The 23,478-nt window shown below is 44.2% G+C and overlaps 3 protein-coding genes across 6 annotated transcripts; all 3 read right to left on the minus strand.

The window, feature by feature from the left end:
* Positions 1 to 512: 512 nt before the first annotated feature.
* Positions 513 to 2,398, minus strand: gadd45ga (growth arrest and DNA-damage-inducible, gamma a). The gene is made up of 4 exons (XM_086112191.1): positions 2,219 to 2,398; positions 2,026 to 2,127; positions 1,705 to 1,915; positions 513 to 1,346 (listed from the first exon to the last, which is right to left on the minus strand). Exons 1-4 carry the CDS (start codon positions 2,269 to 2,271, stop codon positions 1,233 to 1,235), a joined length of 480 nt encoding a protein of 159 aa, XP_085968317.1. The 5' UTR covers positions 2,272 to 2,398; the 3' UTR covers positions 513 to 1,232.
* Positions 2,399 to 5,097: 2,699 nt separating this feature from the next.
* On the minus strand, positions 5,098 to 13,055 carry creb3l3l (cAMP responsive element binding protein 3-like 3 like). 2 transcript variants are annotated; one of them, XM_086111910.1, is made up of 10 exons: positions 12,914 to 13,055; positions 12,158 to 12,256; positions 10,962 to 11,331; positions 10,174 to 10,295; positions 9,994 to 10,086; positions 9,198 to 9,304; positions 8,780 to 8,848; positions 8,631 to 8,715; positions 8,451 to 8,544; positions 5,098 to 7,704 (listed from the first exon to the last, which is right to left on the minus strand). In XM_086111910.1, the coding sequence occupies exons 2-10, from the start codon at positions 12,254 to 12,256 to the stop codon at positions 7,292 to 7,294; spliced, it is 1,452 nt and encodes a 483-aa protein (XP_085968036.1). In that variant the 5' UTR covers positions 12,914 to 13,055; the 3' UTR covers positions 5,098 to 7,291. The 2 variants fall into 2 exon arrangements, with proteins under 2 accessions (XP_085968036.1, XP_085968035.1); XM_086111909.1 differs by having other exon boundaries at positions 12,119 to 12,256.
* A 1,745-nt stretch (positions 13,056 to 14,800) lies between these two features.
* nim1ka (NIM1 serine/threonine protein kinase a) lies at positions 14,801 to 23,460 on the minus strand. 3 transcript variants are annotated; one of them, XM_086111784.1, is made up of 7 exons: positions 23,344 to 23,460; positions 21,876 to 21,995; positions 17,095 to 17,397; positions 16,895 to 17,007; positions 16,447 to 16,568; positions 16,187 to 16,333; positions 14,801 to 16,070 (listed from the first exon to the last, which is right to left on the minus strand). In XM_086111784.1, the coding sequence occupies exons 1-7, from the start codon at positions 23,412 to 23,414 to the stop codon at positions 15,315 to 15,317; spliced, it is 1,632 nt and encodes a 543-aa protein (XP_085967910.1). In that variant the 5' UTR covers positions 23,415 to 23,460; the 3' UTR covers positions 14,801 to 15,314. The 3 variants fall into 3 exon arrangements, with proteins under 3 accessions (XP_085967910.1, XP_085967911.1, XP_085967912.1); XM_086111785.1 differs by having other exon boundaries at positions 17,095 to 17,441; positions 23,344 to 23,372; XM_086111786.1 differs by lacking the exons at positions 21,876 to 21,995; positions 23,344 to 23,460 and adding an exon at positions 18,283 to 18,605 and having other exon boundaries at positions 17,095 to 17,441.
* Between the last annotated feature and the right edge of the window lie 18 nt (positions 23,461 to 23,478).

The following is a 23,478-nucleotide window of genomic DNA, read 5'->3' on the forward strand; positions in this document are numbered from 1 at the left end:
TCTCCTTTTGCACATCAGCTTTTTAACTCATTCACTCCCAAAGACGATTTTAAACGTCTTTTCAGACTCGGTCCAGAATTGGCTGGTACTGAATGAGTTTCAATCACCTTTATTAGAGTATACTGTATTTACTACAAAGGTGGGCTCCACTCTAATTGACACCACACCTCAGGTCGTCTTTGTCTTTTTGAGGGACTATTAATAGCGCAACATTGGTTTAATATCAGTATTGAGTCCTGCTCTCAGATGCGTTTCCTCAACTACGGTAATGTTTTTGCAGGATTACTAATAACCAACTTGGTGTTGCTTCGTCCTGGGAGGATTTGCATGACTCTCTGTAGGAGGCCTTTGGTGTGGATTCTTGCTCAAATAAACATCACACCTCAGTTAGTCATGCTGCATGACTAATAACTACCAACATGATTTAGCTTGCTTTTGTATAGCCTTTTGTTACATTTTCTTTGCTGCAGAAGCAAAAGGAGGAGAAAAAAATCTTCGGAAACAAGCAGTCATTTGATTTCAAACATTTATTCACAGGTCATGAACAAAATGTGTGCAAATTCAAATTATCGTCACGTGGTTTTGCTTGCGCAATTACAAAGAGAGTCATAACTCGTATCAATGTTGATCAAATGTCATTTAAGTGCAGCTCAAATCAAGATTTTCCACAAGTCTTTTGCTATTGATGTCTGCACATGAAGAAAACGTCCAGTCTTTTTTTTTTCAGCCATTCTATTCCCGGATCAGCATCACTCCCATCTGATGAGCTCCCGTCCGGCCTCCGCACGTTCTCACATCCACCTCTGCACAGTCTGATGTGGTCGTGCCCACACACCGCCGACGTCTTCTCGCTAATCATCGAGTGGGCCGTCACTGGCTCTCGCAACGCATCCCCGAGTGTCCGTCGTGGTGTCCTCACAGCACACCACCAAGCCACCCCACATGACTGGCTTCTGAGTGGTTGTCCCCTCAGGGTATAATCCACAACGTCCTGACCCCAAAATGCACTGACTGGAAGGCTGCTTCCCTCTGCGCATGTAAGCATGAATCGGGCACGGGGAGGGGGGGGATGAGATGGTGAGTTTCCATCCCGGCCACGCAGCCTACTAATCCAGACAAACGGGAGGCAGAAAGGCCCCGGAACACTTTCAAGTGATGCCTTGACTTTCTTTCTTATCATCATCGTCATCATCGCCGATGCATTTTCAAGGGACCGAGGGAGAATGGCTGACTCAGCGCTCCGGGAAGGTGATGGTGGGAACCCAGTCACACATGCTGCGGCTCTGCTCGCAGAAAAGACTCAGCTTGTCCAGAGCGGGGTCTTTCCATGGATTGGCACTTGGACTCTGCAATGGAAGAAATAAGGAAGATTTTAAATAAATTAATTATAATGCCAGCAGGCTATGACTTAGATCATCTGTTGCACTTTGTATGGCAAGAAACCATATTGGGGTCACTAAAAGACAGTAGAACCATGTGATTACCAGTGTATATCCTTTGTAACTAATGACTGTAGTATTAGTAGTGTGTAGCATATGGGCCTTTTAAGGGCATGGCCAATTGAGTGACGTCAGCCGCTACAGCAACTCCTTGCCATGTATGTCTCTTTTTGTATTTGACCTATTTTGGTATTTTTAGTGTCCGTTTTTTTTAACAATCGTTGATCAATTTCTGTCGAGAGTGAGGTGGGAGCCAAGCTCTTACCGTGACGAGGATGCAGTGGGCGTCCTTGGGCTCGCCGCCCTCGTCGGCGCCCACCAGGTCGGCGAGGCGCTCGATGTCGGTGACGCGCACCACGTTGATGTCGTTATCGAAGCAGAACGCCTGGATGAGCGTGAAGTGGATCTGCAAGGCGATGTCGCACGCGTGCTCCTGGTCGGTGGCGAGCACGCAGAAGGCGACGCTGTCCGGGTCGCTGTTGGGAGGACGAGGGGGACGGTTAGAAGCTGCAACGACGACTTGTGCGTAAAATGTTACAAATTCATGCGTTTAAAAAAAAACGTTCCAATGCGTACAAATACTCACACATTCATGACTTTAGCCGACTCGTAAACGCCGACCGTCAGGTAGTCTTGCTTCTTAGCGGCGAGCAGCAGCTCTTCCAATGCTGTGCCTGGACTTTGCACCCTTTTCCAGGAGAAAATGAAAGCACATTTAGACGACTGTGCGCTTCCGTAAAAGACCACCACCCATTAAGAGAGCACCGTCCAAGACTCACCTCTCATTGTGTTCCATCGTGTTTTCCTGTCCGCGAATCTCCTCAAGAGTCATAGTTATAATCCACGCGTGATCGTGTTGCGAATAAGCACGGGATAAAAAAAGACCAGGCAAGTGGAGCTCAAGTATTCCAGTTCGGTATCAGCTGTTCTGTTCTCTGGCGTCATTCTGAGCTCGGAAAGAGCAGTGGGTGATTTTATAGTCAACCCGGCGTGGTTTCTCGGCAAGGGGCGGTCTTTTCCGCTCACGCTTCTCCCCGATTGGTGGACAGAAAGCCGACCAGGAGGAAAGCAAAAGTCCCCCTCCTCCTCCACACTCGCCATTTACTGCTCAAGGTTTTGTTGACAAGCCCAATCGGGGGAGGATTATGAACTTTCAAGAAATCACCCCCACCTCCTTTTGCCTTTGTCAACATAACCACCGTGTACAAAAACACGGTTAACAGGGACAGTGAGGTTTGAACTCTACTTGGCCGATTACTCAGTAAAATCGATCAAAAGTGTCGCGTTGTCTCAGTGGGGATTCTAAAGTTAAAAGGCAGTGCATTGCAAAACATGTTTACGCTCTGCGTCTTAATTGTGTTTTTCAAGAATTCCCCCAGACGTGTTTTTTAACGGCCTATTTACACAACCTCACACAACAAAAGACCCCAAAAAAGTCAAGCGTTTCGTGTAATGCCCTTTGCTCCATGTTCTTTAAGGTGGTTATATAAGTATCATGCGTAGCTTTCCCAAGACTTGTTGAGATTTAGAATGCATGAGAGAACGCAGAGAAAGGTTCACAGAGGTGATCTCAATGCAACCTCCAAAGTGCAGGACTTTCCCAGCTCAGGGAATTAACAGAATATAAATAGTACATTTTTTCTAAAACTCACTGGAAGCCAACAGACGGTCAGTAAATGAGCTGGCTTGCTTGAAAGTGTATTAGAGATGCGCGTGCAACCCGGCTAGTCGCATTTTTTTTTTTTTTTTTTTTTTTTTTGCTCAAATGACGGGAGAGACAACGACCCTCACTTCCGGGTAGAGGCTCGACTTCTGCATGACGACATGTTAGCGCAAAAAAAAAAAAAAAATCACGACAGGGTCTCGCCAGATAAACTGCTCGCTTAATTAGCGGTCTGTCGCCAGGCGTATTGTTTAGACACGGGGGGCTTTCTCTGACAATACAAAAAGCCCCCCCCCCCCCTCAGCCGTTTTGTGTACTCCCCATTCGTTAACATACAACCATCCAAATTAAAAAAAATGGGTAATCATACAATCATGCCTACATTATTATATTATTAAATAAGGAATATCACATAAAATGCAGAAGTCGTTTTATTGAATTAATGATTGGTTAATTATAACTGCATTAATTATAAATAAAAACAAAGGGAGCATGAATGAGTTTTATTTCCGTATTTTGAATTATATTTACCCCATTTGAATGAAACCTATCTTTGTTTTAAAAATCAAAAAGACACGTGCAGTGTAATGCTTTTTATTGTTTGTTTTAAAGCACCTTTATTAAAACGCGTTGTTATTGCCAGGATTTGAGTCTTTGTGCAGAATAGTTAGCCTTACATCGCCACCTCCAGGCGACTCAGATTATGACCTTTCCTCCACACAAACAAGTCCGGGCTTGTTGCTTCGTAATTGTGAGTCATGACTGGTGATGAGTCACCTGCCTCTACTTCCCACTTCAAAAAAAAGGGCTGATGTCATGTCGAATGCATTACAAATTGTTTGCCCAGCACGGGACGGCGCAGCAGCGTGCACGTGGCAAAGCAAACTCGGACCACTTGAGTGAAACTATTTTTTTTCCTTGCTTGATTGTCGTCAGCAAAGCAGTGGCGGTTCTGGGGGGGGGGGGGGGGGGCAACGGGGGCCAGTGCCCCTGTAGCACCGATTCTGGCCCCCCCTGTGGCCCCCCCTCCGAGCAGTGGCGGTTCTGGGGGGGGGGGCAACGGGGGCCAGTGCCCCTGTAGCACCGATTCTGGCCCCCCCTGTGGCCCCCCCTCCGAGCGCAGATTACGCAGTCGTGCCGAGTCGCCGACACGAAAGGTGGAACCAAAGTGCGTGATTTAACATTCTAGTCGGACCCTTTAGTGTGCTGCGCCATTTAAAAATGAGCGGGAAAATGAGAAGCAGTCCCCAGAGAAGGAAATTACCACTACAAGAGTGCTATTTGCGTGTGAGTGTGAGTGTGCGTGTGCGCGTGTGTGTGCGCGCGCGTGTGTGTGTGTGTAACTTTTTTAGTCTCCCTTTTTATTTTAATTTTTATTTAACAGGATCAATATATAAGACATTGCCTTTTAAAATTTGGATAATTATATGCATGTAAAACATCTAGCTTCAGTGTATTTGCAATTTTTGTCCCCGGCAGGCTGGTACCATATCATCCCCTGGCTTGAATATTCTCAACAGACGTATTGTTACGCTTGCAGACATTTTAGCCCTCCTAATACTGTTTTTTTCTCATCACTGTAATGTTATGACTACAATTTCAAAGTCTGAAGAAATAAAAAGTCAAATAAGATTTTGAATCTGTCTTTTTAGCCCTGGGTTGAATGTGCCCCCCCCATCAAAACCCCTGGCCCCAGCCCGGCCCCCTCAGTGAAATTGATCCAGAACCGCCCCTGCAGCAAAGTACTCAATTGTTGGTTGTCTCTAAAAGATAATCACGAGCGATCGTGCTGCGGTGTGAGGTCAATTAAGGAGTTACTTTTTCCTCCCACGACTGCTCAGAAAACAATTGGTAATGTTACCTTATGTGGTAATTTATTTCTGGGCTAGACTTCTAATTGTTGATGGTGATATTATGTGTTGTGTGCTGTGTTGGTTATGCGGGGTGCATGTGTGTAAAGCTCGTGCACATCAATATACAAACGAAGAGGACTGCTTTGGTACATAAAATTTTTTTTATTTCCATATACGTAAAGATGTACAGAAAAGCTACAATCATTTGAACTTATTTACACTTTATTCTTCTTAAATCAGTGCCTTTCCCCTCCTCACGTTTAAAATCTCATCTGATCATAATACAGAGCAGTTGCCCTTTGTACGGCATTTCTAGTAATAGTCACATAGAAATAAAATACACTAAAAATGCCTCACTGACAGAACAGCTCATTACATTTTTGGGTACAGTTAACATCACAACATTTTTGCAAGCAGCATTATAGTTTGCACAAATTGAAGAATGTAATCTGGACAGGTATACAAAAAAGGTCTCCTTATCTTAAAAGTAAAAGTGGGAATCGCCAGTTTATCACTTGACTGCCCACACAAGGGAACGGAAACCCTTGTTACAAGGGAAACGCTAAACAAGTCGTCTACGTACATGGCCAAATGTCCTGCAATGGCTTCATGGTGCAAATGATCCAAAACACTTTAGTCAAGCGGCCTACCCTTCTATCAAGCTATGACTGATGGAAGCCGATTTGCTATCGAGCAGCTTTGGGTGTGTCATTTATCTATATTTTTTTTCTTTTGCAATGAGAGTGGGACCTTTTCAAATGCATGCATGTATTTTAATATTTTTATGACTGCGCAAGTCATTTTCGCCCTTTACAACATGTTTAGAAAAGTGCAAATAAAGTAACAGTAGTACATCAGAAGGCTGCTAAAATGACCGAAAATCCACCTCCCCTCAAAAGTACAGTGGAACAGTCAAAGTTCAACATGACAGACTCCATGCCACTGGTTCACTTAGAATGAGTTCAAATTTCCATTTGTTTAAACCATCGGAAAATAATGTAAAGTGAAATAATTTGGTTTTCCTATTTTCATCACCTCCTGTGGTGATTTTGTCCACAAAACATTGAAGTACAAACTGTACTACCCCACTGTGGAGACGTTCCGCCGTATTGAGAGTGGTACACAACATTTTCCACCTTCCGATCCATATCAGCAAAAATCGAAAAGATTCTTCCGAGAGATTATCCTGTGCAATCTTTCTAAGAGTGTTTTTTTTTCTTCACAGCTGGGGCCGACAAATGTAATATTAAACCTGTTTAATATTTACAACAGCAAATCCATTTTACAGTTACGATTACAGTAATCCCCCAAATATTCACTGAATAACACGTTTTTGTGCATGATCGACATAAAAACAATTATAAACTTTTTTTTATTTTTTTAAGGAGGGGAACAATTCTTTGCATTGTTCGACTGTTTATGACCCATTATAGAAAAATGAATCGGAATTTATACGGGTAGATTCCGAGATGAGGCAATCATGGTTCACTCGGTCAAACCTCTACCTTTGATTGATAAAATAAAGAATTGAGTAATTATTGCAAAATATAGCATAACAATAGCTCATTATTAGGCAAGGGCTGATTACCGGCTTAATGCGGTTTTAAAAAGTCAAGGTTTTAATTACTGCTAAGACTGACGACTGTCACCGGCAATGAGCTTTTCCTTTGGGCTTTTTTTTTTAAATGTTTTTTGCGGGTACTTGTAAGCAGCTATAACATGCTCGGCTGCTTGCGGAGATCACTTGAGAAGCAGCTGAGAGCGTTCCTATTTTCGATCGGGCCGAAAACCTCATTTGTGAAACGTGGGTTCACATTAAATCATTTTGCTATGCTGGGTCATTATCCCGTTCAGTGGCCGAGTGGTCGTTTCTCAACCGGAAGGTCGGTGGTTCGATCCCCGGACCATTGCGAGAATATCTTGAGCAAGATACTGAAGCCCCGGTTGCGCCTGATGGGGCTTCATCGGTAGGTGAATGAGGTAACGGTGTCAATCGCTCTGAGTACCCGAGGTAGAAAAGCGCCTATATAAATGAGACCATTAACCATTCAAATAGTGGGCGGGGTTATTCAATGTGTGACTGCATATACCCTGCTTCAGCTTCCCTGTTCCTTGTGGTACAAATAGGATTCATGTCTCCCCTATAGTGCATCGGAAAAGTATTCACAGCGTTCGCTTTTTCCCCACATATTGCAGCCGCATCCCACAATTTCTTTTTCTGAAACTTCGACACACATGACGGTCCGAGAGCCTTGTAGAAATGTTTGGCACGACATAAAGTGTGGAAAAAGTCAATCGGCGTGAATACCTCTGGAGGCGCTGCGTACGTAACCGCGCTACATCTCATCCGAACGATGCTGCTGTAATATAACAGACGGAGGGTTCCGGTCTATCCAGTTCCCCTTGGACCCGGGGACCTCATACGCCACAGCGGCCACCACTACGGAATCTAAGGAGCCTTCCTGTAACTCCCCGGCCCCCGTGCCCACCCCCGGCGTCACTTCCGCCGCCTGCGGGGCGGCGGGGTAGTCGGCTGAAGAGTTGCCGTTGACGGCCGTCTCCGAGTCGGGCTGCTCCACGCGCTGGTAGTCCGGGGTGTGGTTTTTCTTACCGCCCGCGAAGATGACGTCGATGTTCTCCAGTTCAGCTTGAGGAAGCAGGTGAAGGTCTGGCTCGTCATCTTCGGGTTCTAAGTAGGCCAAGGCGTCGGTGCTCTCTGACGGCAGCGAGCGCAAAGTTCGGGAAATGACTGCAATTGTGAATGCACCAAAAAAACAAAAGAGGACAGTTACAGGAAAGTTGAAGAATAGAGCATCGCTATGATAACGCGACTGCCGGATTCAAAAGTTGCCTTTTTCATTGTTTAGATAACAATATGCATCATCTTCCTACATCAGTGATCAGAGTTAGATTTGTGTATGAATGACATGTACACTGCCACAAAAACTACTGAGAGGAAAACAAAGAGCAACGAAATGAGGAGATTGATTACAACAGCGAAACCCTCACGGTCGTGGTTTGGCAGTCGTAAATTCACCTCTTTTTGGGACAAACCAATTTTCGATTGACTGCCATCATCACCGAGTGGGAAAATCACTCTTCACACACCTTTCAGTCATTCACTAATTTGGTTTTTGCTGGCTTTGAGCTGAAGGCGTGAAAAATGCTCAATGTTGTGTATGTTTGCGCCTCTATGTTAAATATGTGTTGAAGGGGGAAAAAAATCATTTTGAGACATCTTGGTGCTACAGAACTATTTTGAAGTGAGTGGAGGAGTTTTATTTTTCATCTTTAAGCAATTAGAAAATTGTTTTCGTGGGGGTATCTATGACTCCGTTGAAGCAGATTTATCTTCGATAAGGAGAACTGGACTTGGTAAGACTTCAAATGTTTTTTTTAAATTTAATTCTCTTGTTTTTAATCCTCCTGCTGTGTTTTGTTTTATGAGCCCAATAAATGTACAATATAAGGCGGGTGCAGTTGGCGAGCGCTTACTGGACGAAGGAAGGTAGAGTTCCTTCTTCTCCGTGTTGTTGCCAAAGGGGTTAACCGACGGGAAGACAATCAGACAAAAGGAGAGCAGGAACACCTGGGAGGGTGGAAAGCACATTGCATGAAGAAAAAGGAAAAGCAATCTTTTAAAAAAAAAAAAACAAATAGGGGACTTTGTCTCACCATGACACACGTGCTGGTCGTGCTGGCCTTCAAGGTGGACATCTTCACCAACGCCTGCAGTTTCCTCAGCTGCTCTATTAAAGATCTGCGAGGGGACGACTGTGTTAATTTGTATGAATGTGAGGTTGGGCATCATCAAGTCTTCTTACATGTTCTGTTTTTGCAGCATTTGGACTTTCTTCTGCAGCTCCACGTTGTGCGCGGTGCAGACGGCGACTCTGAGCGGGGAGGGAACAGACGAGTTTCACTCGCTTCATCATGGTCAAGTCATTCATTAGCACGAGCACCTTTTGACGCCCTTCCGGATTGTCTTTAATTTCGGAGAATGTGATTTACGTATGGATGACCTCTCCTCCTTGTGAGTGAGCATTCTGAGCAATGCAAGAAAGTTTTTTTGCATTTGAATGGAGACTAAAGAGCGAGCTGGCTGTAAAACAATCAACCACCCGCTTGCATGAGTGGCCTTCATTGTTTAGGTGGGGTTGGGGTGTGGGGGGAGGGGGTGAAGTTTTCAGGCTCTTGTCTGCCTCTCATTCCAAAGTACAAACAAGAAGAAATTCACCTCACCTGCTCTCTAAGCCGTCTACGTACACCTTCTTCTTCTTGCGGCTCTCTTGAGCTGACTGCTTGTTGCGGATCTTCCTCCGAACCCTCTTCAGGGTCCTCTCCTCAGCCTGCGTCCGCAGCATGAGAAAATGTCACTATGAACGCACTTTCTACATGTGGAAACGAGTTGATATACAGTTGATATACCGTGTCGACGTGTCATGTCAAAAGACCACGCCGTGTTCCGAAGGACACGCAAATTCAGATTGTGTCGCGTTTCAGGCCGCAACTAACTTCTAACTATCTAACTAACTATCTTTCGGTGACTGATCTCATGATCGGGTGATGCAGCGGGACGTCACGATTGCGCGACACAACAAATCGACAAGGAAATTTGTTGCCAATGCTTTTGATGATCGATTTTTATGGACTGGATGGATGCATTGTTTCAGCCCGCGTCGTGAGCTTGCTAACGGAAATCTGTCGCACGGCGACGATCTCGTCACGTATAATGATGCGGTGCCGTACGACTCTCAATTATATTAACATAAAAACTCTTGATGTCACTGAGACACAGCATACCTAAGTCAACTACATGAGGTAGAACTCAAACCGGCAAAACTAGAAAATATAATGAGAGTTTGGTCAGTCTATGGCTGTCGCTCCGAGGAATGCAACCATCTCACATGTCAGTGACGTGCGTGTGGTGTGTTTGTTACTGTTGCGCGTGTTGCGTGCCTTGATTGGTGTGTGATGCTGTGATGTTTGCAAATCCCATCCTTACTGGCTGCTACGTTTACCCACTGGGTGAGGTTACCTTCGTAAGAGGCATTTGGGTGGGAATAGTTGCTCCCTCTTTCGCCAAAAGCCGTTTCTCCTCCTCAGAGAGCACAATCTCCTTGAACTGGAACTACAAAAAAAAAGGCCCAAGAGCAGTTTTTGCATACAGTCCTCCACATTGGGATGATGACAATGGGATGATGGCGAATGAACTGACCTGTTCCGTGTAGTCGTGCTGCACGTTGTCCAGCGGCGAGTCCTCGATGGCCAGTGCACAAGGCAGCTCGCTGGCATAGTCACTGGCAAAGTCCTCCTCCATTTCCTCAGTCACCAGATTATCTGTGGGCGTGACTTAACGTAGGTAAGTTTTGCAGCACGCGGCGACAAATACACTGTTTATAAATGTATTCAGCGTGCGCGCGAGAGGCGCAACACAAGTGATTTCGGTGACAGGTGTCAATCACATTAGCGTTTACTTGCCTACAGTTAATAAAAATGACACGTGTACATGACACTGGCTGACGCACATTGTCGTCTTTGATTTCCGATTCAAATTCCCAAAGGCGTGAGTTATGATTAGCAATGGCCGCTCATGTACATGTGCCCTACAATCGCCTGGCAGCCAATCCAAAATTGACCCTGCCTCTAGTCCCAAGTCGGCTGGTATCGGCTTCCGTTCACTCAATGAGGACAAATGGAAGACAAAACGCATGGATGGCAGCAACCTGCAGACGACGTACTTGGGTCCCTAACGAAAGAGGCTGCCTGAGAAATGAAAACAGGAAGAAGGCCTACACAGGAAGAGATTGCTTAGCATAAACAGTTTTTAAGTCGAAGACCAACAGAGCATTCCAGTTAACAAATGACTCAATACCCTGAGAAAGAAATGACCTGGTTGAATGAGAATATCCACAAGCGACTAAAACGTGATTTTAATTCCTGCCTGCTAGGACTGGCGAATCCTGACTTGTCAAAGGATTGTTTGAAAAGGATGCTGACACATACCCAGATCGATGAAGACATCCATGTCAGGCTTCTCGGCCCACACGCTCTGCAGGGCATCCATGTCTTCACATCTGCCCCCGAGCAACGAGTAGCTATGATCCGCGTGGACTTGCAAGGCTTCCGGGTTCTCTGCTTGCAGCTCCTCGGCAACTAAGCCAGGCTCAGAGCACACTGGGCTCGAGTTGGAATAGGTGCGAGTGCACAAGACGTCGAGGTCGCCGCCCCCAGGGCTCGCGCAACCCACGGGAGTGCCATTGTCGATGCGGCCGGTGCTGCTGCTGGAGTCGGAGATGCCGCTGTCGCTACCCGTTGGGGAATAGGAGGGACAGTGAGTCTCTATGTTGTCCTCTTCCTGAAACAAGCTGAGCACCTGAGGAGGGAAAACACCGACCGATGACAAACTTATACAACTGACACATATCAAGTAAATCAATCACTTATGTCTTCAGCTAATGATACAACAATGTTTGTGCATATGACGCAGAGTCCTTGAGCATGTTAAAGAGTCCAATGGTGTGAAATAGCAATCAACAACAGTTGAGGCAACGTTTCAATAATTTAAAAATCTGTACTGTCATTCAGATATAAGAGAAATTAACCATTGCCTCATAAAATGAAATAAATAAATAAAAATATGGAAAACCAGTTCTACTTCTGAGGATGGAGAGTTAACAAGAATGTGTTTGCACAGTGATACTGTCACCTAGTGGCGTTTTATGGGTATTGCTGGAAATCATGCGAGTAGTGAATAGTACCGGTAAGTACTGTATAATTAAGTTGGCACCTGCTTGGTGAAATGAATTTGTAATTGGAATTAATATGCAATTGGTCCTATTGATCACATTGTATTGAGCAGCCAGTCTCTTTTCAGCATCACAGAAAGTGCCATTATTGGTTTGGTTTTGGTTTCCCATCATGGGCAAACATTCTCAAAATAATAATAAATAAATAAATACTTTTTTTTTGCGCACACAAGATGCATTGTTTATAAAAAGTGAATTATAGCCCTCTGAATTATAATCAAATCGTCAGGTGGGTACACTCTTGTGCACTGCTTCAGATCTGAACTCAAGTCATGCCAACATCACAAGATTTTTTTGTTCCCATTTTTAGATATCAATTCATTCATTAAAAACGAGACATTTTAAAAGCCTTACATCCTGTTCGGAGTGCCACGAATCAATGAGCGTACTGACGTAGTCAAATAGCTGCTCCTCGGATGATCCATTCAGGCCGTCATCAAACTCCAACCCGAGAAGGTCATCCAAGTTTGCCTGGTCTCCTGTGATTGCCATCTGCCATGGACATATTTCAAATAACGTCAAAACCACATCAGGCCATGTCACAAAAGAAGACAAAATTTATCTGTTATGTAAGGGTAATTAAGTATGGGATGTTGCCAACAGTATGTTGCAGGATTCAAAACTTTTCACACGACATAGTAGTTATTAGACGTTTCTTCATGTTGCATCACTCTGAAAATGACCTCATCTTCTAGTGTGCCCCGCCCCCTCACGCCTCACGTGATGCTCAGGCAATGTCAACACAAAGGCGACATTCAGCATAACGTGCAGTGAATTATAATGAATTCAAGACTGAATGCTTTTCACCTTAGAATTCTATAGTGAGATTGCGGACTACAGTGTCATGCAAAACAAACTTGCATTTGTTTGGCGTGATTACAATACATGATCTAGTGACGGTAGGGGGGGGGGTCAAAATTATCACAGCGACATGCATTTTTGTGCACTTTTAACTCATGGCTTACATTACAAAAGCGTCCTTTTATAAGGACAGATGGACGTGCTACACCAATGCAGTATCTGCAAGCCATTTGAGCTAATTAGCATTAGCTTGACTAGCAAGGTACGATTATCACTTCAATGTTCTAATGGAACACGCCACAAACTTCTTTCAGGACACTGACTTCATATGGGAATCAAATTTCTTACCACAGAAGTTAAAATGCCACTTGAATGAATATATCTGGGTTTCGCCGTCTATGTTTTTGTTTTCGTCGTCGGTGTCTCTGCTCAATCGTTGCTGTCAATTCACAACGTTTCCTGTTCCTGTGGAAAGCGTCCTGCTTCCAACAAGGCAAAAAGTGCGTCATCGCGTGAAGGCGGAAGTGGCAAGCATGACCTCAGACGTAAATCTTACACAATGCATTGTGGGAAATGAAGTCTTCCATGCGCTCTCCGCACTCCAATTAGAACTCCCGAATGGGATCGAAAATATCGTATTTTGCGTCCAACAAGCTCAAGATTTAACGACAACAATAAGCAAAGCAACTTGCGCATAGGTTGGTTTTTTTTTGCGATTAATGTTAAACAACGTTTGCGAAAACATTTGATATTCCCAATCTGCTACAAGAAATTCAAGAGGTAACATTAAAATAAAATAAAATGTCAAAAAAAAAAACGGTGACAGCCTGTAGTAGAACCTGTCAGTGGCGGTTCTGGGGGGGGCCAACGGGGGCCAGTGCCCCTGTAGCACCGATTCTGGCCCCCCCTGTGGCCCCCCCTCCGAGCGCAGATTACGCAGTCGTGCCGAGTCACCGACGCGAAAGGTGGAACCAAAGTGCGTGATTTAACATTCTAGTCGGACCCTTTAGTGCGCTGCACCATTTAAAAATGAGCGGGAAAATGAGAAGCAGTCCCCAGAGAAGGAAATTACCACTACAAGAGTGCTATTTGCGTGTGAGTGTGAGTGTGCGTGTGCGCGTGTGTGTGCGCGCGCGTGTGTGTGTGTGTAACTTTTTTAGTCTCCCTTTTTATTTTAATTTTTATTTAACAGGATCAATATATAAGACATTGCCTTTTAAAATTTGGATAATTATATGCATGTAAAACATCTAGCTTCAGTGTATTTGCAATTTTTGTCCCCGGCAGGCTGGTACCATATCATCCCCTGGCTTGAATATTCTCAACAGACGTATTGTTACGCTTGCAGACATTTTAGCCCTCCTAATACTGTTTTTTTCTCATCACTGTAATGTTATGACTACAATTTCAAAGTCTGAAGAAATAAAAAGTCAAATAAGATTTCGAATCTGTCTTTTTAGCCCTGGTTTGAATGTGCCCCCCCATCAAAACCCCTGGCCCCAGCCCGGCCCCCTCAGTGAAATTGATCCAGAACCGCCCCTGGAACCTGTGATGCCATCATATGCCAACACTGTGAAGCTGTGTGCTCTTGCCAAGCGGACACACCCTTTAAAATCTAAATCTGACTATTTGGAATTAACACTGTAGATAGCAACAAAGTCATTCTGTCTATTACAAATTTTAATTCAGGATACCTCATGTAATAATGATTGGTCATAGGGATCCCAGACGTCCACCATTTAGCGGAACGCTGTTTTTCTTGACCAAAAATGTTTTCTTTAAAAGATCAGCAAAATGTTCAGTTGGATTGTTTACTAATGTGTTGGTTGACTTTGCCTGTTCACTTTGCTTGTACTCAAAACTATAATACAGATAAAGGAAAACTTTTCGGTAAAAACGAAGCAATTTATTTCCAGTTTGTATATTTTGATCCTGCAATTAGATTAGATTGTGAACAGCTATATTGTAGCGTAGAGGCTCGTTGTCATTTGGGGCTGATGGATTGGAAGACAACGGTACCTGTTTAATGCTTTAGTAATAATGGTATTCATCCTCAAATACACCAAATGTGCGCCTCTTCTTTACTGCCACGCTATTATATTGCATATAATTTTAGTTTTTATTTTCTTTTGCAGCATGAGGCATTCACCACGTATAAACATTTTTTGTTCACATATGTATTTGTAAGTAATAGTATAAGCATATTATAAGTATAGATTAAAAGTAGAGTCCAAACAAATTATAAGTAATTTATTGGCTTTTCCAAACCTGTGGATCATCTCATAGAGATACATCAGGCATGATGGCAATGAAGCGTCTCTAAAGACATTGCAAAGGGAAAGCTTCTCCTGAAGTCAACACGCGTATGTGCATGCAAGCCTTTGCGCACTCTACAGTGATTTGATTATTCCTACAGGATGTTTTGTGCTCCATCGTGCCAAAAGTCAAGTGTCAGCTACATTCACCCATTCAAAATGAACCGAAATCTTTGAGGACATCATTCTTTTCAAATCTTGTGGATTAGATCGTCTGTGTAAAAAAAAAAAAAAAAAGGTAATTAATTCCACATTCTCACAGAGATTAATTTCACCAGCTAAATGAAAGATATGAAAATAAGAAATCCCAGATTCCATTTTGTACTATAATTTTAATGGACTGGCCTAACTGCCGGACATGTTTTTTTTTCTAACCAAAATGCATCCTGCCAAATGTGGACAGTACTGAATATAAAATTTGATCGAGCTTCATGTCACAGGATCATACAGAGTTTGGATGTGTGCCGTAAACTGCGGTACACCTTTAGACGCTCCTTTTTCGTCGCTTTTGGTCCAGCTGCCTGCGTGGCCGTCGGTATGCTCACGAGAGCGCGTCTCCTGTGAGCGCCGTGCAGCAGGATTCGATACACTCCCGTGATGGAACTCCTGCAGTCCTTTCCTTGGTTGTTCAGGATGTGTTCTGAGGTGATGCCAAGTGTACCTAGTGCTGTAACTACTTCCATCTCCTCCAGCCCCAACTCGGATGGATCGTTCTCTGCGAGGTGAGACGGTTCCAGCTTGAAGGGTTCCATGGGCCGCGGGAAGTCAACATGATGCATCCAGTCGCTGCACATCACCTGTTCTACGGAGCAGCGGTCAGCCGGTAAGGGTTGCAGGATGGCCCGGATCAGTTTCTGGCATGTGTCCGGCAGCCAGGAAGGCAGCGTGAAGGCGCCTTCCAGGATGCACCGCTTCAGTTTAGCCACAGTGTCCGCCCTGAACGGCATGGTGCCCGTCACCATGAAGAACAGCATCACTCCCAGGGCCCAGATGTCCACAAAGACACCCACGTAGTTTTCATCCCGGAAGAGCTCGGGGGCAGCGTAAGGCGGGGAGCCGCAGAAAGTGTTGAGCATTTCGTCACGACGGCTCATCGTGCTGAAGCCGAAGTCGCCGACCTTGACGCAAGAGCTGCTGGTGTAGAAGACGTTTTCTGCCTTCAGGTCGCGGTGAATTATGTTGTTTTCATGCTGTTGACCAAAAAGCGGGTGGGTGAAATGTTAAGTCAACGATCACACAATGAGGAGCAAGCGTCAACTCGAATGGCAAAGTAGGATGGCAAGATTTCCACAGGTATGATACCAACCATGTGTTTAACGGCAGACAGAATTTGAGCAAAGACAATTTTGCTGTCGGCGTCAGAAAGTTTCCCTTCACTCGTGATTTTGCTGTAGAGTTCCCCACCACCAGCGTACTCCAATACGAGGTGTAACCGTGACAATGTCTCCACCACCTTAGGATTTAGAAAGAGGGAAAAGGGTGATCACAATGGCTTGATACACTTGAATGCCGAATGCCTCTCAAGACGTAAACGGGTCAATCAAAAAACTACCAAGTGAATCCAACCTCATAGAGGCGTATGATGTTCGGGTGATGTAGTTTCTCCATGCTGGAGATTTCTCTGGACAACAGACGCTGGGTCTTTTGATCCAGCTTGGTTTTGTCAAGGATCTTGATGGCCACTTTGTCTGGTGTTGCAGAGAAAAAAGGGGCGATAAAGATATGGGGGTGCAAAAGACAAGGGCTGGGTGATATGAAGTGTATCGAAATCGAAATATGAACATTCAAGATATTCAAATCGAAATGAGGGTGATATCAGTCGCCAGCCAATCCAATATTTTCATTGATGGACAAAATCATGAACATTGTTCATGTTAACAGTTTTATTGTTTTTGTTAATATTGGAAATTCTTTTATACAACTAAAAACACTTTAAAGTGGAATGTTTTCCGGTTAGAAACAGAAAGTGTTCATGTTCAGCCAAAGTGTTGATTCAGCGTTGCGCCCGCTGTACCTTTCGTGAGTGCATGGATTCCCAGCTTGACATGGGAAAAATTTCCACAGCCGATCTCTCCTCGAATTTTGTAGAAGCTGATTCTTCTGCCCACTGTGAGTTCACGGACCACCCTGTTGCCAAAACAACAAACGGAGCGCAGATTGTAGTGTAGAGAGAAACTGAAGGGGAAAAAAATAAAAATAAAAATCTGCCTTCACCTCTCATCTTGGCACATATCCAGGTTGAGTCTCTCCAGCGGAGTAAGGCGGCGGACGGTGGCGCCTTCTTCATCCGTGTTGATGTCGCAGCTGTCCTGGTTGCTGTAGCGCGTGTACTTCTGCCCGTGGGCATCGACCGCTTGGTCTCCAACAGAACTTCCGGCAGAATCTTCAACGGACTCCCCGGTGTCGACCCCGGAAACGGAGCTGCGCCCCGTGGCTCCGGCGGCCCCGGCCCCTGCTTCGGACCCCTCCGGGCTGCTCTCTGAGCGGCAGACGGCGGTCATCCTGCCAACGGACACCCTGGGTGGGTGGAGAGGGAGCGGGAGGGGCTTACCTCATGGCAGCTAGTGATGGAAAACAAACCATTCGATTTCAGTTTTATATTGCACTTGACGACAATGATGTCAAACACGGTCGTCGTATTTCAATTCGAGGGTGTTCTGTGCAGCGCCTGTTTGAAGTCGTAATCTGCTCATGCAAAGATGCGACTGTAAATACATTGCAATGACACTCCATTTCAGCAGTGTTAATACAACACCAATTTTCCCCACTTCTGTCTAGGAAATAATACAGTAATCCCTCGTTTATCGCGGTTAACGGGGACCAAAACCACCCGCGATAAACAAAAATCCGCGAAGTAGTGACCAATTAACATATACAGGTAATTTTTTTTTTAAGTCCGCAAACAGTCCGTGAGAAGCTGCAAAACAACAGCGAGCCACATAGAGCATATACAGTACTGTACTCCATGTATATGGATATGTTTGAAAAAATCCGCGATGCACCGAATCCGCGATAAACGAACCGCGAAATAGCGAGGGATCACTGTATCATCAAGTTAATTTGTTCCCGGCTAATAAGTGTAGAACCTTTAATAACTGTACGGACGAGGTCTGAAGTCGTATTTAACCATTATCAACTGCCATACAGCATCAAAAGAAACAAAAGTGTAAATGATGGCTTCTATAAGCGAAAAATGGCTCCCCCATTGATACGCAACCAACAGTCAAAATGTGCAGTCATGTTAGCAGGCTTCTCTGGAAATGTTGAAATTCAGTTTGGACCGGTTGGATTTTTGAGCTTTCCAGTCCAATATCATACACATATAATATCTATGTTTATATAACAAAATAAAATAATGATGGACAGGCAAATAATCTTGCAAACAGTACGAAAAACTCTTACCATGAGCTATATGAGCCATTCGCATGTGAATCGTGCCAGTGTCTTTATCCAAATGTCAACCTTTAAAAAAATAAATAAAATAAAAAGTCGCCTCAACAAAAATGAGAACACTCCAAAGTGTCAGCAGCACTTTTCCTTTTAAGTTTTAAAGTATTTATAATCTTGTCAGGGCTCAAAATGAGTCTGTGGGCGACCGTCAGTCGTAACCTTCGCTGCGTGGGCGAAGAAGCTGGAGACTGGAGACAGGCGAGAGGAAGTGTCAGGAGAGTCATCCGCAATAGAGGCGTTGACCGAAGAGGTTAGTGTGGCTTAAAATGGGCTCATTTGAGTGTCCGAGGTTTAAATATAACACAGATTGAAGACGAGGCTGAGAGGGGATGGGCGGGGGGGATGGAGTGGGGAGGGGGTAGCAAAGAGGTGGAACAGATGATAGTGTCAGGGGTGCGGACATTTATTGCCACAATCGGGAACAAATCCAAGACCGAGAAGTCATGATTTCAATTTCTTAATCCAGACATTTATGGTAATGAGGAAGCAATCGAGGTCAGCGCTAAGTGTGAATGTGCGGTTGACACCGTGCAACGTCAACTGCGGGCTAAGGTTGCTATGAGAGCCAGAACAAACAAGACACACATCCTCATCACCCTCGTGCACCATGACAAAAGGACCCCACAAACCCGCCTCTTGTTTACACACTCCTTTAGGGGAAATTCATCATATAATACAAGTCAAAGACCATTGCTGGTCATTCCACAAAACTAAGGATGGACATTGTTGTTGTTTTTTCATCATCTCGATCAGAAATTGAGGATAAGTGCTTGGGAGAATGACTGAACAAATTTTGGGGGGAAAAAAACGATGTGAAAGCTGATTTACCGAGCAAGGTCAGGTTTTTTTTTTCTACGACAACTTCTGAGTTCCTCACTCGGTGCTCCTTGCTTGGTTTCAGCCAAGTGGGGACATTCACGAGGTCCCCAACGCCTTGTTTGGTATATAAACAGTCAATACAATTCAAACTGTGAACATCTTAAGAGGTCTGAAATTCACCAATCCATGTACAGTAAACGCAAGGATCAAACCAGACAATTTACGCAAGCATCTATTTAAAACACCGTATATTGGGTGGGAAAAAAAAAAGAATGAAATGTGCTTTACTATTTGTCTGGTAGTGGAAAAAGACAAAGTAAAGAGAGATTCTCTCATTCATCTCCATATTAAAATGAGCCCATGTTCCACCCGCCGCCACAAAATCAAAGGCTCTTTTTTTAGATGTGCAATCTCTGCGCAATCACACACCACGGATGAATATTTCAGCATTGATCTCGGGCAACCTGACAAGGACATGAAAAGAGAATAAGCAGCCTTTTGTGTGTGTAAATTTAGAGAAGTAAAAAGGACGAACACGCATGAGGTGTGCTCTGAAATGAGATCTTCTTGAGAATTGCCACTACTAATACAAAAAAGGAAAAACAGGGTGGGTGCACTTTTGCAATAATGGCTTCAAATAGCGCTCCACACACCCGCTGCATGCAGATGAGCAGTATTCTCCACAGTGTCCCGTGCTCAATCCCTCCGAAACAACAGGTTGCTTGGCAAGGGTGTTTGTCTTTGTCAGGCTGAGGACCGAACACCCACCATTAGGGAGTGTGTCAAGAAAGAGAGCACACATGCACCATGTTTGTCGTCGCACGTCGCTGCATTTAACCTGAGCGTTTTTTTTTTAAACGTTAAATACAGCAGATGGCGGATTAGTGCACACAAATCAAGCATCAGGGATGATGTCGAAACGCACGACCCCCGTTCAAATGAGCATTCCTGAAGGAGCTACGAGTGGGGCTGTCACTCTCACTATTGCGATGGACATTAAAAATAGATTGAATTAAAAAAAAAAAGAGTTTTGGGGAGTCGTCAAAAACAAAATTTGAGAAATGTTAAATGACGACGAATGACGAATAAAATCAAAACAGTAAAGAAAGTGGAATGGCTACGAGTACAGCACAGGCCTCTGCTGAAATGGTAGAATCCAACGTCAGACTTTATTTTGTCCATTATCAATCAATTTTTTGGTGAAAATCTGCATTACTTTTGCGTGTCATGATTGCTGATGAAAATGCTGGAACTTGGAATCAAAGCCGAGCTCACAACAGCCAACTCTGCACTCTCATTTGCTGACGCACGTGCCATTCACTGGGCCCGTCTGCACCCTCTAAAGTAGTGGTCCCCAAACTTTTTCCTGTGAGGGCCACATAACTTTTCGCTTCTCTGATGGGGGGGCCGGGGTCAGTTTGTAACAGCAAAAGTGTGACTGCAAGAGTACCTAGATGTAAAAATGTATTGTTTCCCAGAAACCCACACAAAATCAAATAACTTTTTTGATACACTCGCGGTATTAAAGACGTCTTTCTTCTCGGGACACACCACCTCCCCGACAGCATTCATGCATTTCTTGACAAACTCTCCTTACCGCTGCTTGCTATCAGTTGAGCAAACCGAAAGCTAGCCCAAACAGATGGCTGGTTCAGCTGAGCTTGGCGTACAAATGTATTTTGCTGAGCTAACGTTCCTCTTTTTAGCGTTGACAGTTTATCTGCTCTCATTTGCCCATGCAAAAAATCATACTTGTTGTTGTGACGGGATTCATAGTGTTTCCGCAGATTGTATTCTTTGAATACCGCCACCGACAGATGAGACAGACAATCTTTTCTTTGCATTGAAAAAAAAATCGTTTCTCCATTTTGGGTTAAATTCCCTGTATTCTGAATATTTTTTTTTCTCTTACCTCACCTTTTCGCCATGATTACGTTCTCTTTGAGAGGGACGGGTTTAGGATTTTTTTTTCTGGGGTTGCCAGATAACGGCACAGACCACAGAAGGATGGAACAAATGTCACGTTATACTGTATGTGTTTATGAAATTGTTACTAGCTAATAGTTAATCATGAAAATAATTCATAACTAAGGAATATTTTATTGCAAAAGCCAAATTTTATGATAAAATACAAATATACATAGATGAAAAATAAATCAAAAGACTCTCTGGTATTGTTCAGGGGGGCCGGACCAAATGTGGAGGCGGGTCGGATCCGTCCCGCGGGCCGTAGTTTGGTGACCACTGCTCTAAAGCCACACACACACTCAACTTCACAAATATTAGTCTGGAAGGAGAGAATGGCGCCCCCACGTGGATAACAATGATACCTGCACAGCACATACACATTTTATTGCGAATACAAAAACAATTTTTTTACCAACTTCCCGATTAATCAGTGGGAAAATTAGTACTTGATTATAAAAATTCAACACCCGCAGCCCTAATATGACACGACTTGCATTCCAAGCACAAGCACGAATCCCCCACCATGCAAGTTGGCCGCGGTGTCCGTCACATGTCAACGTTTTGGGCGAGTACAGGGAGTTGCGGGTTAAAATCAAATTGGAAGTCAAGCAGCGTCCAGCAGATTGTGTTCAACTTTATTATAAAGGATTCTGTAATATACCTTTCGACTGACTGCTAACATTTCTGATGACCACTTATGATGGCACACAAATAGTGTGCCCTTGTCCTTCATCAGCCAAGAATGGCTCCTTACTCACCAGGTGATTTGTCTGAGGGTCCCGGAGGGGGTTTGCGCGGTGCTGCTGAACACACTGCTGGCATCAGCAGACTCTTCACACACTTCAACAATGGAAAACACTAGAGCCCATCCATCGCAGCTGTGAATCAAAAAAGAAGCACAGTTTCCATTTGGGCACACTGTTCCATTTGTATCATTTTGGTTTTACTCTTCCTGCGTCAATTGGATCTGTCTTTGCGCCCGTGTACTTTTGCAGTCATTGCAACATTTTCACACCACAGGCATGCATCTAGGCGCAAAGGAAACACACACACACTCAAATGCTGAATAAGTGCACTTGAGTAAATATAGACACAAAAGTGCTCTTGCAAACACACGCATGCAGCAGGCCCTCTCTACACAAAGCTCCCCGTTGTGTTAATTGAAATGCACGGCGGTTGACAAGGACTGAGAGCTCAGCAGCGCAACAATGGAGACTGAACAAAGGGAAAGGCCTTTTGGAATCCATAGTGCAAGTATGACACATTGTCAAACTGCATGGTGAGTGATGACACTCAAGCATTTGCAACAAACAGAGTGGGAACTATCTTGTGCAAGTTTGAACCTGGGGCCTTCGTAAAAGTGACCCTAGCTCTTGGTAGGGAGTGCGGCAACATCTACCATCCATTTGGACAAGAGAGACGTCCATGGTTTGCATGTTATTGCATTTCAAAGGGTTTGCCATCAAACATCAAGCGCAAATACTGTATGACACACAAACACGTGCTCTGACTTTATGCTTGAATACAGATATATATTTGGCATCCAACACAGTGCAGAAAAAAACTGAATAAGAACCACATATGGTACTTTGTAGGTAATTGCCCATGAAGGTCTGCATCTGATTTAATTCCAAGGTAAGGAATTTTGACTCATCTTCGCCTTTTCTTGTTTTTCAAAAAGTAAATAAATACTCGTCGTATTTTACTGTGGAATTATCCCGAACAAAAAAGAAGACTGCGTGGCATCCATTTTAAAATTCGATAAACAGGTGTTACAGGTGCAAGACCAGTTTCCATGTTCATTACCGACTAATGTAAACTTGAAAACAGATATACTGTACTAATGTTTTCGAATATTCTCAGTGTTTTGTGGCTAGACAAACTCTGTTAACCACCAAGCTAGCTTGAAAATCAGTCTGATCCTAAATTAGATTAGTGTGTGCGTGTGCCAGGTGATGATGCACACAATTCAATTACATATTCTGGACAGCGAAAAAAAATCGACAGGCGGCTAATCAACGTCTGTAGTATTAAAAAAAAAGAATGCAAAAAAGACTTCATTTCACGCATGTGTGACAACACAGCGTGAAGGTACATCACTCTTGCGTCCAGTGAGTCAACTGTTAGCACCCACACACAGTGGCCGTTGCCCGTGTGCCGCCAGTGCTTCTACTCAAAACACAAATAAGCGAGCCAATTCGTGATGGTTCCACAAATAGCGGTTACCTTAACGTATTTGTTTGGGAAAGCTCCACCGGATTTCTCGAAGAATCATTTTGCCGTACGGGTGGTGACATTGGCTGCCGCGTCTGCTACCCGGGTTGATTCTGTTGCCAGGGGAAAATTGTTTTGAGCGGCTGC

The sequence above is a fragment of the Hippocampus guttulatus genome, chromosome 5 (genome assembly GCF_054856545.1).
Source record: "Hippocampus guttulatus isolate MCC_2025c chromosome 5, RoL_Hgut_1.0, whole genome shotgun sequence".
Taxonomy (NCBI): Eukaryota; Metazoa; Chordata; class Actinopteri; order Syngnathiformes; family Syngnathidae; genus Hippocampus; species Hippocampus guttulatus.

Excerpts from the sequence above, each read along its gene's own strand:
- gadd45ga (XM_086112191.1), bottom strand. The coding sequence starts at position 2,271 with ATGACTCTTGAGGAGATTCGCGGACAGGAAAACACGATGGAACACAAT. Across the intron at positions 1,916-2,025 it reads TCGGCTAAAGTCATGAATGT|CGACCCGGACAGCGTCGCCT; the intron begins GTGAGTATTTGT and ends TCCTCCCAACAG. Across the intron at positions 1,347-1,704 it reads CCCACTGCATCCTCGTCACG|AGTCCAAGTGCCAATCCATG; the intron begins GTAAGAGCTTGG and ends CTTCCATTGCAG.
- creb3l3l (XM_086111909.1), bottom strand. The coding sequence starts at position 12,256 with ATGGCAATCACAGGAGACCAGGCAAACTTGGATGACCTTCTCGGGTTG. Across the intron at positions 10,087-10,173 it reads AGCACGACTACACGGAACAG|TTCCAGTTCAAGGAGATTGT; the intron begins GTCAGTTCATTC and ends TTTTTTTTGTAG. Across the intron at positions 9,305-9,993 it reads CCCAAATGCCTCTTACGAAG|GCTGAGGAGAGGACCCTGAA; the intron begins GTAACCTCACCC and ends CTGCGGACGCAG.
- nim1ka (XM_086111784.1), bottom strand. The coding sequence starts at position 23,414 with ATGTCACCACCCGTACGGCAAAATGATTCTTCGAGAAATCCGGTGGAG. Across the intron at positions 17,398-21,875 it reads ACCCTCAGACAAATCACCTG|GGTGTCCGTTGGCAGGATGA; the intron begins GTGAGTAAGGAG and ends CCACCCACCCAG. Across the intron at positions 16,569-16,894 it reads AATCCATGCACTCACGAAAG|ACAAAGTGGCCATCAAGATC; the intron begins GTACAGCGGGCG and ends CTGCAACACCAG.